The following is a 15,065-nucleotide window of genomic DNA, read 5'->3' as shown; positions in this document are numbered from 1 at the left end:
AGGGGGGAGTAGGACGTGACTGTGTTCTCATTTTAAAGTCCCTCTGGACCTGATCATTTAAAAGGACTTGCATTCCTCAAAGTTCATTTTCTCATTAACACAGTAATTCAAATCTTTATTTACTGGGTATTTATTAGCAAATCATAAAGACATATATGATAAATCGATCATAAACATATATACGGGCCAGGCACTGTAATCTCAGCACTTTGGGAGGCCGAGGCGGGCGGATCACTTGAGATCGGCAGAGTTCGAGACCAGCCTGGCCAACACAGTGAAACCTCGTCTCTACTAAAAATAAAAAAAATTAGCCGGGCATGGTGGCAGGCACCTGTAATTCCAGCTAATCAGGAGGCTGAGTCAGGAGAATCACTTAAACCCAGGAGGCAGAGGTTATAGTGAGCTGAGATCACACCACTGCATTCCAGCCTGGGTGACAGTACGAGACTCCGTCTTGAGAAAAAAAATATATATGACAAATAGATCCCACAAAACCCCTCTCATACTTTCCTCATTTTGTATTTATTTCTGCATTCTGTTGATCATGAGCTTTTTCAAGCAAATTCTGAAAGCCCAGGTTAAAGCTGAACGTCACATTGGGTATCATTCTGCCCAACCTGGTTCTTTCTTTCCTCTAGGGGACTTGAAGCCACGCACTCCAGAAGAACCACCACCTCAGCTCCAGGGTCTTTTTTGCACTTCTTTGGATCTCACAGCAAGTGTTCCCTGGCATTAGATACTTGGGAGGGCATGCAGGGAGAGAATGTTCTCCATTCTCCCTTCCCCCATTAGAATGGCTAATGCAGAGATTCATTTCCTAGCTCTGGTTTTCTGCATAACCCCTCCTCAAAACACAAAGACTCAGGATAGGCCTTAAAGAGTCCTTTTGTTTAGAAAGGGTCATTTCCTGCTGTTCTCTCACACCCAGAGACTCCCACCCAGTTCTCAAGGAGAGGCACTCATTTGCTTAGGAAAAAACAAAACAATTTCAGGTAAGAAAAGCAGTCTTAAGAAAATCATTTCAAATATCCAGGAAAGAGTTTCCAAAGTCTAGTGCTTCACTAATTTTTCCTTATTTTGTTAGAATCGTAATTTAACAAAACAGCGGCAAGGTCTAAGGGTTTTCACTTAAAAGGCTTAAAATTAAAACCATTCCCCCCAAACAGCCCACCCTGGATGTGTCTTGGCATGCCACGGCAGCTTTCTGCATCACAATGGGGAAACGGAAAGTGGAATGAAAGTGGAAAAATGAGATTTATGGTTCTTTTAATGCACAACAGGCGTTGTCTATACAATCCCTACCTTTTAGTTAAGGAAACAGGTTAAAATGACTTGTCAAAGACAAGCAGCTTCAGTGGCTTGTCCTAGGTCCCTTAGAAACAAAGAGACAATGAGATAATGAGAAAAAAAAGAATACTCATGAATTGATTGGTAAAGAAATAACTTCTATAAGGATTTATATACTATTGGTTCTAAGACTATCAGGTAATGGACGATGGTTAAGTTAACCAAGTTTGTTGAAGATCAAGTGTGAACATAAATGCTATAAATGAGGATAATCCAATGGTCTGCATTTTCATCAATGCACTAACTAGTCTGCTCAACTAACAGGTGACTTGTTAGCCTGATGCCCTATGTAATGATGACTTACATTTCTTTCATCCTGAAATGTCATCTGGTCTGTTTTACAATGAATAGAAACTGCTCCTGAGTCTGTGAGGCTGACACGTGGGCATAAACTGTGGCTGTGAGGTGGCCCCATAAGGGCTCACAAGGCAGATTAGAAGGTCCTTCATGGCTACACATATAGATGGCTTAAAGGCTGGATTCTTCTGGCTAAAGCCAGCATTATGCTGAGCTTCAGATCTTTTTCTTCTTGTAGGCAAACTGAGGAAGGTATATTGAGCTGGAGGCTAGACCCAATCAAAGGATCAGAAGTGGTAAGTCTATCTCCAAATCAATTCCACCTGGGTTATTAACACTAACCGTAACAACCTAACAGTCACATCTGCAAAACAGGAATCAAATTCACCTTGCCCTACTTGTACTTATGCATTCCCTACATGCCAGGCCCACATCCCTCTCCTGGTTCTGTGGAATTAGTAGGTTTCCCATTCCAAGTGGACAAAAGGGAAGGATTTGTTTATGTGTGAAAAGCTGCTGCATACCCCCACAAGGGCTCTTATCACTTACCGTCTGAACATTTCCAGCTTAAAAGGGTGTGAGATGACAACCGTGGTTTTGTATGTAATAAAGTGGGGATGAGGACCAGAAATGATCATCTTCAAGGCAGAAATATAAAGTTTAACCTGAAAACTGCTGAAAAAGGTTTATGATGATACAGTGTATCAGACAGGCTTTGGGGTTTGTCAAGCAGATTTACGTTCTAGTCAATTCACAAAAAACAAACTTATTGGACAGTTCTGGGCATTGTCCTAGGCATGGCATCTGAGGTTTGTACAGTGTTAAACAAGGCAGGCAGTCTCTGCTGCCAGGAAGTTACATTCCAAGGGTACCAGATACATACAATAAGCATATAAGGCAATGTCAGGAGGTAAGAAGTACTATTTGGAAAATGTTGGGAATATAGGGCTACTTTAAACTTGGAGGTCAAAGGTCACTCTAGGGTGACATCTGAATTGAGATCTAAATGAATGGCAAGGATGAGGCTGATAACGTCTAAGTGTAGGGCTTTCCGGGCATACAGAATGACTTGCACAAAGGCCCTGAGGCAGGAACAAGTTTGGCAAGTTGGAGACACCTAACGAAAGCCCAGGCAGCTGGAGCATAATGAATGAGGCTGTGATTCTTGGCAGATGAGGTCAGAGAAACCAGCAGGGCCCGGATCACATGAACCCCATATGCCACTGGAGAATTTTAAGCTCCTATCCACCAGCTGTAAAACCTCAGACCAATTACTTAATCTCTCAGAGCCTCAGCTTTCTTATCCCAAAACATGGGATGGCAACACTTCATATGGTTTGTTGAAGAGCAATGTTAAAAGCAGAGTAGACACCAGCTCCATTAATGTTTAATCAATCCATTAATATGCAAAATCCATTAAGTGCTTTTACAGGTTTGATTACATCTGGATATGCACCTGGTCTTTTTTTTTTGGAGAGAGTCTCACTCTGTCCAGGCTGGAGTGCACTGGTGCGATCATGGCTCACAGCAGCCTCGACCTCCTGAGCTCAGGCAATTCTCCCACCTCAGCCTCCTAAGTAGCTGGGAGTACAGGCACACGCCACCACGCCTGGCTAATTTTTTTGTAGAGATGAGGTTTTGCCGTGTTGCCCAGGCTGGTCTCCAACTTCTGGGCTCAACTGATCTGTCTGCCTCAGCCTCCTAAAGTGCTAGCCTCATGAAGTGCTAAGTGTGGGCCACCTGGACCAGCCACTGCACCTGATCTTCAATTCTCCCACTGATTTTCTTATGCATATTAGGAAAAGTGAGATTGAAAAGAAAATTTGCGCAACAAAAATGGTCTCGTCTATAATTCCGGCACTTTGGGAGGCCGAGGCGGGAGGATCGCTTGAACCCAGGAGATTTAAGACCAGCCTGGGCAACACCACAAGACTCCACCTCAAATAAAAACAGGTTAAAAAAAGAAAGAAAAATAAATTTTAAAAATTGTCTCAGGGTTCACTCTGACAATTCTTTTGCTTATTACTGGGAAAAGTCTTGGAGGTCCTAGATAAAGAATTCGGCTTGGGAAGGTAAGAGGAGAGCAGTGGATGATCCGGTCTGGGAGTAGCTGACTAGATTCCAGCCCTTTGCTGATTTTCTTCCTTCTACTCAGATAAGCAAGACCCTGAGGGGCAGCAAGTACCAGTGGTTTCAGTCCCCCGTCACCAGGCATCCTGCAGCAGGCACAGGACGGAAGTACACGTCCTCACTCCCACCTCCCCAAACACATCCTGCCTGGCTGGGAGGGATACTGTATTTAAAAACAGATGCCTCTTTGGAAACTCACACATTTTAGGTCCCGTAAATCACACATGCTGGGTAAAGTAATTACACTTTTGTAGCACTTCCCCTCTGAGCACAAAGGAAATTCTGCTACTTCTGTAATTAGATAGCACTTTCTGTGTACACTTTCTCCCAGGGGGGCCTCCACTGTCTATCCTATAGGTGGGCGTAAGAGGAATTTTCACAAAACAGGATCCTGTGGATTCAAGAAAAAAAAAATTGGGTAGTCTTTAGGATTTCTCTTAGAACGACGCTAGCCACTGCCAGCCTATCTACCCTGGTGACATGAGGATCTGGGAAAATCAAGAGGAACGACACAAAAAAATCAACTCATGAGAAATAAAAGTTAATTAAAAGTAAAGTTGTCCTATAACTATAACTTAATTTGCAGAAGTTGGTGAGCCAGACCTCGTTTTGGAGATTCTCAGATGTCTCCTACCTTTGCAAAACCCTAAAGGCTGACAGAATGGAACTGCCTAAGCATTCCTTTTGCATTTTAAATTTGTGTAACAATACTGTATTACAACCTGGAATTTGAATCCATCTTCCTGGTGCGACTGGCATTTATTAGTACCACTTCCTTTTTCTCTTTAGCATTTACACAATATGCACCATAATAGGTGCAGTAGAGTTAAAACCTAAGAGAAATACAAATGCAAGTTGTTTTCTTTTTAAGTTCCTGGACTACTTTGAGCTGACACTTAGCTGGGCTGAAAAAGGCAGCAAACTTTTAAAGTATAAATTGAATAAAATGAAAATATGGCCAGGCATGGTGGCTCATGCCTATAATCCCAGCACTTTGGGAGGCCGAGGCGGGTGGATCACCTGAGGTCAAGAGTTTGAGACCAACCTGACCAACATGGTGAAACCTGTCTCTACTAAAAACACAAAAATTAGCCAGGTGTGGTGGCATGCGCCTGTAGTCCCAGCTACTTGGGAGGCTGAGGCAGCAGAATTGCTTGAACCCAGGCAGTGGAGGTTGCAGTGAGATGGCGCCATTGCACTCCAGGCTGAGTGACAGCGCAAGACTCCGTCTCAAAGAAAAAAAAAAGAAGAAAATGAAAATATGACCCACAGATTAGATGTCTTTGGGCTGCTGGCCAAAGGCTCATCCTACTCTTCCTTTTCCCCAATAAAGTCAAAAAAGATAAAGGCAACTTAGAAATTTTATCCTGTAAAAAAACTCACGCCTCTCCAGATTTTATGGTAGCTTGATCTTTCCTTTTAGGTGCAGGGTTGGCAAATGAAGAGTTGGAGAAGTAAAAGCCTGGGAATTAATGGCAAGTTTGGGAGGTTTATAAACAGGTTCCTGAGTTTTGATCAAAGCAAAAAAAAGTATATGAGAAAGACTATATACCAGATTTTTCTAAGCTCCCCCTCAGGCTTTCCAATGGCAAAGTATACTAAACCCTTTAAAAACAGGCAGACTATATGTAATACATTTTTATGTTCCTAAATTAATTTTTTTTAAGTTTCCATTTTTCCTGATAATTTTCAATTCTCTCCCCTTCCCAAACACTTTTTAACATGACTCCAAATTTTCACTAAATTTTATATCTCTTTCCTTGCTAACCCTCACAAGGTTTCCTAGAAAGTAGGAATTCCATTTTCTGGGCACTCACACTCCCAGTATGCACGCTTTCAATTATCAGCTCTATGTTCTTGAATTGTTCTGAAAATTGCATTTCAAGATCAGACCTCTCCTCTGCACCCCAGACTCAATAACATCTTCATCTCCTAGGTACCTTCTTTTCTTACCCTTTCCACATCTCTATTTTCTATTCCTACAAATACAACCGTCACTTAGCTAGTCACCCGAAGGAGAAACCCAAGAGGCTGCTAGGCTGTCTCCTCGCCTTCTCTCCCACACATCTGACAGTTATCTAGGCCCTGAACACCTGGCATCTCTGCCTCAGCTGCCACTGCCAGGCTGCTGCCTCACTTTGAGACCAGGACTCTTGCAGCAGAAACCTCACTGCAAGAATGGTTCTCAACAACTTTTCCAAAATTCGCCACATCCCCCCGTGCCCATTGGGACGTGCTGGATTGCTGCCTTCTGGGGCACATCCACCCCAGTGCCCCATCAGAGGACAGAGTCCAATTCTCTAATGCAGAGGCAGCTCCTCCACCCACTGTGGGCCAGTGCGCCCTCCCCAGTTTCATTCTTCCTTCCCCTTCTTCTCTCCTGCCATGCCTTGCTTGCTCTTCCCCGAAAGGGTCTTTTGAAACCTCTGTGTTCATTCACAGAGCGAATTCCTTGCCTAGCCCATCTTTTCCCCACTGTCTGAACCCTTTTCTCATCAGTCAAAATCTTAACTGAGATTTAGCTCATATGTCATCTTTAAAGAACAGACTCTTTAAACTTCTTTAAAGCTTTCTGTGACACAGCTCCATCCCTTCCTTGCAGGTTTGGCTGTGCTCAACTCAATTACCTCTACTTTAACCCCGGGCGTGGTTATACCTGTTTGTTTATACAACAGGGGCATCACCATTAAACTGTGAGCAACTTTAAGACAGGAACTGCCATCTCTAGAATCTGCACCTGAAGACCCTGGCTCCATAGCTTTTCAGTGCTTCAGCCACTTCCCCATCAAAGAAGCACAATCATCATAATCCCTTCATCAGCTTGTTGTGAGGCTGAAATAATATATGAATAGTGCTTGGCACGTAGTAAATACTCAAGGATAATATCAAGGACCTCCCATCTCCACCCCCAAACATAGACAATACAATGCAATAAAATTGTTTAAAATATCCTCCTGGTACACTTTAGGGATGTGAGTGCGAGGAGTTATCCCCATATGACAAATAAGCTCATCCCCACCAGGGGCGTGGAACTGACATCTTCATACCAACATAGCATCCATTTTAAATACCTGGTCCCAGATGGCCTCAAGCCCACTGAGCTATGCAGCCACTTCTGCACCAGCTATTAAGGTTCATTCTCCTCATTCCTTCCTAAGTTTTTTTCTTTGACCAAAGCAAGCACTGTTCAAGAGGAACATTTGCATTCCCTTTCCCCTACCCCCAGGCGGACACTAAGGTGCCAAATGAAACTGAACACAAACATTCCAAAGTGGCTGTCACACAGAGCAGGCTTGTTTGGGAACACAGGGAGTCCGTGCTCTTCCACCTAACCAAGGCTTCTGGAAGCCCTCGTCCAAAAGGTCAAATGGAATTCCACAGCAGAAACCAAATTCTAATGGTGAAAACCCAAACGCACCTTGGGACAAGCAGTCCCACACCAACAGAGGCTATCTGATGGACCAGGCAGGCTCACCTGTGCTCGCAAATGGAGGTTCCTGATGACAAAGGGATGGAAGTAATTTTCCAGCCGATCCATCCACGCCTTCCTCTAATTCCCCAGTGCAGAGCGCAGAAGGGATCCTCAATATTAAACGAGTGGCTGCTTCTTACTACCTATACAAACTCATAATCACCAATCTCACCAATAAGGCTATTTCTCATATATTTACAAAGAATTATATACGTGTATATATGTAAGTGTGGATGTGTGCAGAGGAGATTCACCTGGTGCTGGGGTAGGTGTTGAACATTGGGAATACTGTAAAATGGCATAGACCCATACAAAGTAAATAGCTGAAAAAATAATAACCAGGAGTTAACTGGACATAACAGAAAGTAACTTTTACTGAAATTCTAAGGAAAAATCATCTCTATGGGATGGGACATTCAGGTGAGGGGGATCTTGCAAAAATGTAGGCTGGAAAACTTGAATCCTGGCTTGAAAGCAGCTCTGACTAGATCAAGAGAACAGAGGAGGGAGACCTAGGCTGAAGCAAAGGGATCACAGTATACAGGTAGGTGAGGGCAATCCCGAACGCCATGTGCGCACTTGACTTTGTGGAGTACCAAGTAGCACTGAAGGATTTGGGGCATTGGAGGGCCCAGCAGTATGGTGTGAGGACGGACTCCAGAAGAGCATCAGAACAGGAGAGCAGCTGAAGATCACTAACACAATCAAGGTAAGGGAATGAGTAAGAGAAATACTAATAGTACTAAGAAAGACTGTCTGAGGAACAAGGCAGACCTGATTCTCACCGCTAGGCTTGTGAGCAAAACTAAATGAGACCAACCTAAGTTTTGTGAATATCACGATTCAAGGAAACCCTCAAAGCAAAAAGACATTGAATTTTTTGTTCACATGGTCATTTTCGAAAACTTAAACACCGAAAAGCATCAGAAAGTAAATAGCAATGATCTGTAATTCACCAGTCAGATACATTTTATTAATGTTTGGTTTTATGAATGAATATACATTTATTTGAGAACTGGCATCACATAGGATAAAACTTTAAAATCAGTTCTTCTCATTTAATATTACAACATGAGAATAAAAATATAGTCTTCAGAATGTCTGGAGCCACTGAAGCTCAAAGAGGTAAGGACGGGTTCTCCTCTCCAGCCTTCAGAGAGCACGGTGGCCCTGCCAACACCTTGACTTCAGGTTTCTGACCTCCAGAACACAGAGAATAGTATATAACCACATATGTATAATACATAATAAATATGTATTTATATATAATACATATTTTATAATCCATGTATTTTTCTCTTGAAAAACGGAGCCTTTAGTGGCTGCATAATATTCCCCTTCTGGAATTATACAATGATTTAGTTAGCAATTTCCCATTATAGATACAGAGTGCCTCTGAATTGTGGCTGTCATAAGTCACTCCGCAAAAATCATTCCTATATATAAATCTTTATGATACCGTTTTCTTAGGGTAAATTTCTAAAAAATAAAGGTACTAAATCAAAGGGCCTGAACACATTTTGATAGTGTCACTCCTTTCTGAAAAGCTACACTAATTTACATCACCACTGCTCTGCACAAAACTACCCACTTCATTGCCTTGTCACCAGCACTGAACACTTTTATCCTTAAAGCAAAAATTAATATGAACCTACGAAAATCATGTGAAAGCATCTCCAGAAAAGAGCTTCCACCCCTTCCAAACTACCCATCTGAAAACCAAATGCCACTGGAAATGAAGAAGACTGCAGATGCACACAAGGGTTTATCAGGGAAATGTTTAAACCGCTACTGGAAAAATAACTCAAAAGTGCATGCCATATTGGCAGGGGTCATGGAGCATCAGTTGTCACCAAATCCTATTCTACAATTGAAATACGGGTTTATTGCATTGGATTGGACATGGAATAACAGAGATCCCCAATCTTGGTTAAACGTATAAAACCATTCTGTACCTTCCTGAAGTCATAATGTAGATTGACTTTAATGCTCAATGAAAATTTGAGGTTGCCACATCAAACTGACATTACCCTCTCTGTAGCAACTGTAAGAAGTAATTTTCTTTACAACCCCAACATTTTGGCAAAATTAGCGCTTTAAAAGAAGGAATGCAAAGTAAAGGTTTGTATTAACCTCGGAAGAACTGACTTTATATGATTTCTGCACATCTTTTTGATCAATATTCCAACACTTCCACGTTTTTTGCTTTTTTAGTTTTACTATAAGTACAAGTCAATTCAAAGCAATTTAAGGAGAAATTAACACCAGTGCTTCAATATAATAAAAGGCCTTTTAAAGATGTTTTATAATCTGCCTGAAAAGTACTCAATGACATGGATAAAAGTAGAAATAAAAACCAAATCACATATTTAATCTAAATTTCTATTTTGAAAATTCAGTGACCAATAAATAAGTTACTTCTAGCTATAAGACAGAAAAGGTCTTGATATATTTGAAAATACTTTAAACTCATAAATTATAACTGATTAGGTAAGACAATTATGGATCTATTATATATCAATTTTTATAAAGTCTGATTGCACAATTAGAGAAATTCTAGGAATCATTTTATCAATTGTAAAATATAAGAGATGATATGATACTCTAAACATATATAAACCTTATAAATCTCAGTGAGATTTTGACAACTGGTTAGTCTTTACAGGACAACTTGCTTAGGGAACACACACGTATGAACACGTATTTAATGTAATAATACATTAAAAACCGGAAAGTTAAATGTATCATCTCTCTTACACAACTGGCTAGCCAAATCCTAAATTATTTTTCCTCAAAGTTTTCAAAGCTACCCAAAGTAGAAGTATTAATACATGTTCTGCCTAAGTTCTCAAAAACTTCCAACCCTAAAAAGCTGCAAAAATTCTCCTAGATCCTGAACTGTTCATTCTGTACAATTAGAACCAAAGAGGCATTTCAGCATAATTATTTCAGGGTAAGCATTAGAAACTCTCAAAAGAAGCTAAAATACACTGATTGATAAAAGGAATTCGTTTTGAAACTAGAAACACAGAAAAAAACAAACTTGGATTCTACAGTGTGGAGAAAGCCCAAACCACCCTCATGATCTGTGAAATAAACTATTTTCCCTTAATGATGATTGGACTCATTTTTCCATGTCAGTTCAACGGCCACCAGAAATTACAACAAAACACATTTTTCCTCTCTTGTCATTATGTGTACATATATATGTTGTATGTGTGTGTTCTGTTTACCGGAGTCCACTGCCAAGGTTTTTAAATGTGTTTAAGAGCAAGTTGGTGATACAATGGGTGGGCAGGGAAAGGGTCTGTGTAGTGGTTTTGTGTAATGCCAGGCACATTAATGGCACTCACCAAATACTCTATTTATTTTACTTGTGGCTTTCAGGGTTAGAAAGAAAAAAAACAAAAAAGAGGTTAAGAGTTTCTCAAGAACAAAATATAAACCAAAAATAGGAAATTAGGGCAAAATTACCTGGCTCATTCAGGCCACCTTAGTTTCTTTTCCTCAATTTCTGACATTATAAACGCCCCTCTCTTCACGGTCTTAACTGTTTTGTACACGACATCTCTTGGACAACTTGGGTTCTGAAATCTTCCTACCTGTCCCCTTACTTTTTACATAACATGTGTTTTGCTAAAAAGACCGATACTTTCTAGAGCCACATGCCATTCCTACCTGAAAAGGAACACTGTCAGATAACAGGACAAGTAAGAGGCAGCAACTGTACTGCAATGGCCCGCGATTATACGGCGATTATTATACACAACCTCACAAGGACGGAGGAACGTCCAGGAACAGGGCAGGCAATCCCTCGGTCCTGGCAGCTGTTAAGATGGGTCAAGTGGAAAAATATGACTTTTCTATACTAAATTTTAAGTGGGTATGATTTTTAGGACATTGAACCTTTTTTGCTACCTACCAAAAGGAAAAAAAAAAGTTTTCTCAACTGGGTGAATAACGAAAGATGGTTTCATACAGAAGCAAACAGATTGCATATCCAGCTGAAATAGAAAGATTTCTGAAGCGACGATTATCTTGATATGGTAAGTGAATTAGTTAAATATAGTAATTCCTAAAAAAGCCAACTTGTCATTATTTTTAAATTTTTTTAAGTGGTAGGGAAAATAAATAGCAAAGCAGCCAGTAAAGTTCAAGAAAAAAAATCAGAACATACCATTCAACTCTCCATCGCTTTGAAAAAAGAAATGCCAGTAGCATTCCTACAATTGTAATTAGAAAACATGCAAGTAAACAACTCTTCAAATAGTCTTTTATAATAAAATAGAAAACGTCCTCGGGTGAAAAAGCAATTTTTGGCTGAAGGCCATTCATCTAGGTTTTCACTACCATACAACTGGGTGACGAGTAAAATCTCCTATTTATTTTGCATTGTTTGGCATAGTCTCGCTCCTCTATCTTCTCCACCTAAATAGTTACCATTTTCCAAGTGGACAATGTGCAGAGAAGTTGTATGTATTAATGAATTCCTCTGCAATTTTGGTTTCACTATCAGAATTGAAGTTTGCACACAACAGTGTCTCAACAATGATCCGTTTACCTTCTGTGTTCACCTATATCAGGATGCAGTACCTGTGTGAATCTTTTCGGGTCATATTGAGACGTGCACTTTCCTGCATCTACACACACTCTCAAGTTCCTCTAGAATGTTTAAGAACTCAACTGTGTGGGATGTTAAAAAGTACGCCAGAAATAATTTCTTGGACTCCAGATAATGTACCTGCAAAAACAGAGTCACATTTGGTAGGATATCACAAATATCCTACTGAATTCTGAAACGTTTGTTCCTGAGTCCGACTCCCCTTCTGACCACATCTACTCAATTTTGTTTCCACCGAAAGAACGCTCCGCAGTCACAAAACTTTCATCGTGATTACGGACGCACCACCTAAAATGCATGCTCAGAAGTCAAAGTCCTATGAAAATACTCCCGATGAGCATTCGGTGAATTGCTGCGTTTTTAACCCTCTTATTCTGCTCCCCTCAGCTGCACGGCCCCTAAAATCACAAGCGTTCACCGCCCAGGTTCAGGGTCTTTGACTCAGCAGAGAAGAATGTGGCTGATGAGTTATCTATTAATCCAAAAAACCTCGGCTAGAAAGATATTTCACCAAGAACTTTTAACACGGAAAGGGAGGGGGCAGGGAACAGAGGTATCTTTTAACTAGAACTTTTCCCCGAGTTTCTTCCTTAAATCGCCCCCCCCCCCCTCGAATCCACACATAATTTCCAGCCCCAGCCCTAAGTCCTGACCCTCCGAGTCCCGATCATCTGAGGTCACCCAGGAGTCAGCTCTCGGTTCCACTTTTAAATCCCGGGCAAACAAAGCTGAGCATTATACTTACAAAAGTCTCCGAAAAGTCCTTGGAGTTACGCAATTTGGGGCCCGCAGACGCGCGTGGACACAAAAACACACGCTCCCGAGATCCACCCTCCCCAGGCCACACTGCAGGGCTGCGTCCGGGGCACGGGCCATGCCTGAACCTTCCACCGCCGCGCCCCGGGCCCGCGCCCGCGCCCCGCCGGCCGCCCGCACTGGGTCCCGGGTCGCCCCCACCACCGCACCGAGCCGCCCAGTACCTCCTCCTCCTGAAGGTTGGCCTCGCTCAGGGTGTTCTCCTTCTCGGCTTTGCCGCCGTTGTTCATCTTCCCGGTCCTTCCTCGCCGGGCCGGGCAGGGCTGGGGCGCGGGGCTGGGCGAGGGCGCGCTCGCCCACTGTAGCCTTCCCCGGGCGCCGGGGCTCCCTCGGGCGGGCGCCGCGGGCTGCGGGGCTGGAGCTGGAGCCGGGGCAGTGGCTGTCGGGCTCGGGCTGGGCTGGACTGGGGCTCCCGCGGCGAGTCTACGACGGTGGCGGCGGGCGACTCAGGAAGTGCAAGGGAGAGACGGGGCAGGGCGCGGGCCGGGAGCGGGGCACCGAGACAATCGGGCCCCGGGAGGGCGACCTGGAGAGGGAGGGCGGGAGCCAGGGGAGGAAGGAAGAAGGAAGGAAGGAAGCAAAGGATGGGGCGAGGAGCGGCGTCCCAGGAGTAAGCGCGGAGAGTTGGGGCTGGGGGCTGCAGCCGCTGGAAGGAGGGGACGGGGGTGCCTAGAGAGGAGGAGGAGGAGGAGGAAGAGGAGGAGGAGGAGCGGGGCGGAGGGGCGCGGGCCGCGGCTGGGACGCTGGGACCCGAGAGCCGCTGAGTGCGCGCTCTAGGCAGGCTCTGGGAAGTCCTGGATGGAAGCAGCTCCCTTTCTCTCGCCTTCCTTCCTCCCTCCCCTCTCCCCTCCCTCCTCTCCGCGCCTCTCCTCCTCCCTCCGCCCTCCCTGGACGTGGGCTGCCGACTGCAGCCCAGAGGGACGGGGCGCGGGACGGAGCCCCCCGCGGGAGGAGGGGCCGGCGGCCGGATGGCGCGCGCCAGGGAGGGGCACCGGGCCGCGGGCGGAAGCGGCGACCCCAGCCCCCGACTCGGCGGCTGGTCGGAGGGCGAGGGCCTGGGAGGCCGAGGGCAGGGAGGTCGGGTCCCGCCGTTCCCTCGGCCCCCGGGGGCCCCGGCGTCTGCGCGCCCCGGGACTTCGGGGACCCTGCCCCGCCGGGGCCAGGACCGGGAGCTGGGTTGTGTGCGACTTTTGTTTGCCGGTTTTTACCGAGGGATTTGCACCCCTGGCCCTAAGCCCACCCTTCCCGAGCCAGACCCGGTTCTTCCCCTGCTGCTTGAATGACGGGATGAGAACTCGAGGGACACCGGGGACAGCCCACTCCGGGCCGGCTTTTTCAGGACAGGGCTTCAAACCCATCTCCAGCGCGGGTCCTGCGACGCGCCCGGAGGCTTCCCCGCTTCGCTTCCTGGGCGTCCCGCGGCCCCCAACTCCTCTCCCAGCTCTCACCAGACTGTTCTGGATTGTTTACCTGGCCTCTCCCTCACCCTTCAGAAAGCTCCTTCCTGTAATAATAATAATAAAAAATCCTGCCCTATTTATCTTTTTAATCCCACGGCTATTTAAACGGGCTAACGGGTATATAGTAGGCACTCAATAAATATTTGTTGGCAAAGTGAATATTCCTTATTGCAGGCAGAGCTGGGGGTCCGTACGGAGGAACTTCAGAGGCTGGAAGCACGCTTGAAATAGAAAGGGGGCCTGGGCTTTGCACCACCTTCAGGATTGCGTACTTGTTTCCTCATCCGTGAAATGGGAGCAGCTGAATGTGTCCTAGTTTTCGAGGTGATTATAGGTTGATAGAGCCGTATAGAGCACCCAGCATTTATTCTTGCTTCGTTTAGGTTTACAATACATGGAAGCTAACATTATTATTAAGGAAACTTCTATTTTTCCAGGGCCTTAGAAAGCTTTTCCAATACTCAATCGTTTAAGCTTCTGGTTTTGTTTTTTTTTTTTTTTTTTTTTTTTTTTTTTTTTTTTAGAAAAATGAGAGTCTCACTTTGTTGCTCAGGCTGATCTCCAACTCCTGGCCTCAAGTGATCCTCCCGCTTTTGGCCTCCCAAACTGATGGGATTACAATGTGGAGCCACCGTGTTAAACTCTTAGATTTGACTGCTACAAAGGTATCAATGTGGAACTCCATGTATCAGTGGGTTCTCCCCCACTTCTTACTCCCAGGAGTTCTCCGTCCCAGCCTGCTGCTCCTGTCTTGCACCGGTAACAGTTTCCAACTACAGTATTTGCTTAACTGTTTCTCCCCACCCCCCACAGACATTCTTTATACTTGGTTTAAGTGCTGCTGGGGATAGGGTGCGGGTGGCTGTGGGAGTTGCAGATAAGGACCCTCCCTTTAGGGAGTTTAAAGTGGTATGGTGGCTCA

The 15,065-nt window shown here is 44.4% G+C and overlaps 1 protein-coding gene across 8 annotated transcripts in view; it reads right to left on the bottom strand.

Moving 5' to 3' along the window:
• The window catches only part of RBPMS (RNA binding protein, mRNA processing factor), a 183,612-nt gene extending 170,013 nt beyond the window's left edge, over nucleotides 1-13,599 (bottom strand). For all 8 annotated transcript variants that reach the window (XR_004031318.1, XR_004031316.1, XR_004031317.1 and 5 more), the window contains exon 1: nucleotides 12,848-13,599. Coding sequence is in view for 5 of the 8 variants with exons in the window: in XM_030817064.1 (XP_030672924.1) it covers nucleotides 12,848-12,913 (66 nt within the window). In the remaining 3 variants the exon portion in view is untranslated. The remainder of the gene's footprint in view (nucleotides 1-12,847) is intronic.
• Nucleotides 13,600-15,065: the final 1,466 nt, after the last annotated feature.

The sequence above is a fragment of the Nomascus leucogenys genome, chromosome 8, assembly GCF_006542625.1.
Source record: "Nomascus leucogenys isolate Asia chromosome 8, Asia_NLE_v1, whole genome shotgun sequence".
Taxonomy (NCBI): Eukaryota; Metazoa; Chordata; class Mammalia; order Primates; family Hylobatidae; genus Nomascus; species Nomascus leucogenys.
This window is presented reverse-complemented; position numbering and strand designations above follow the sequence as displayed.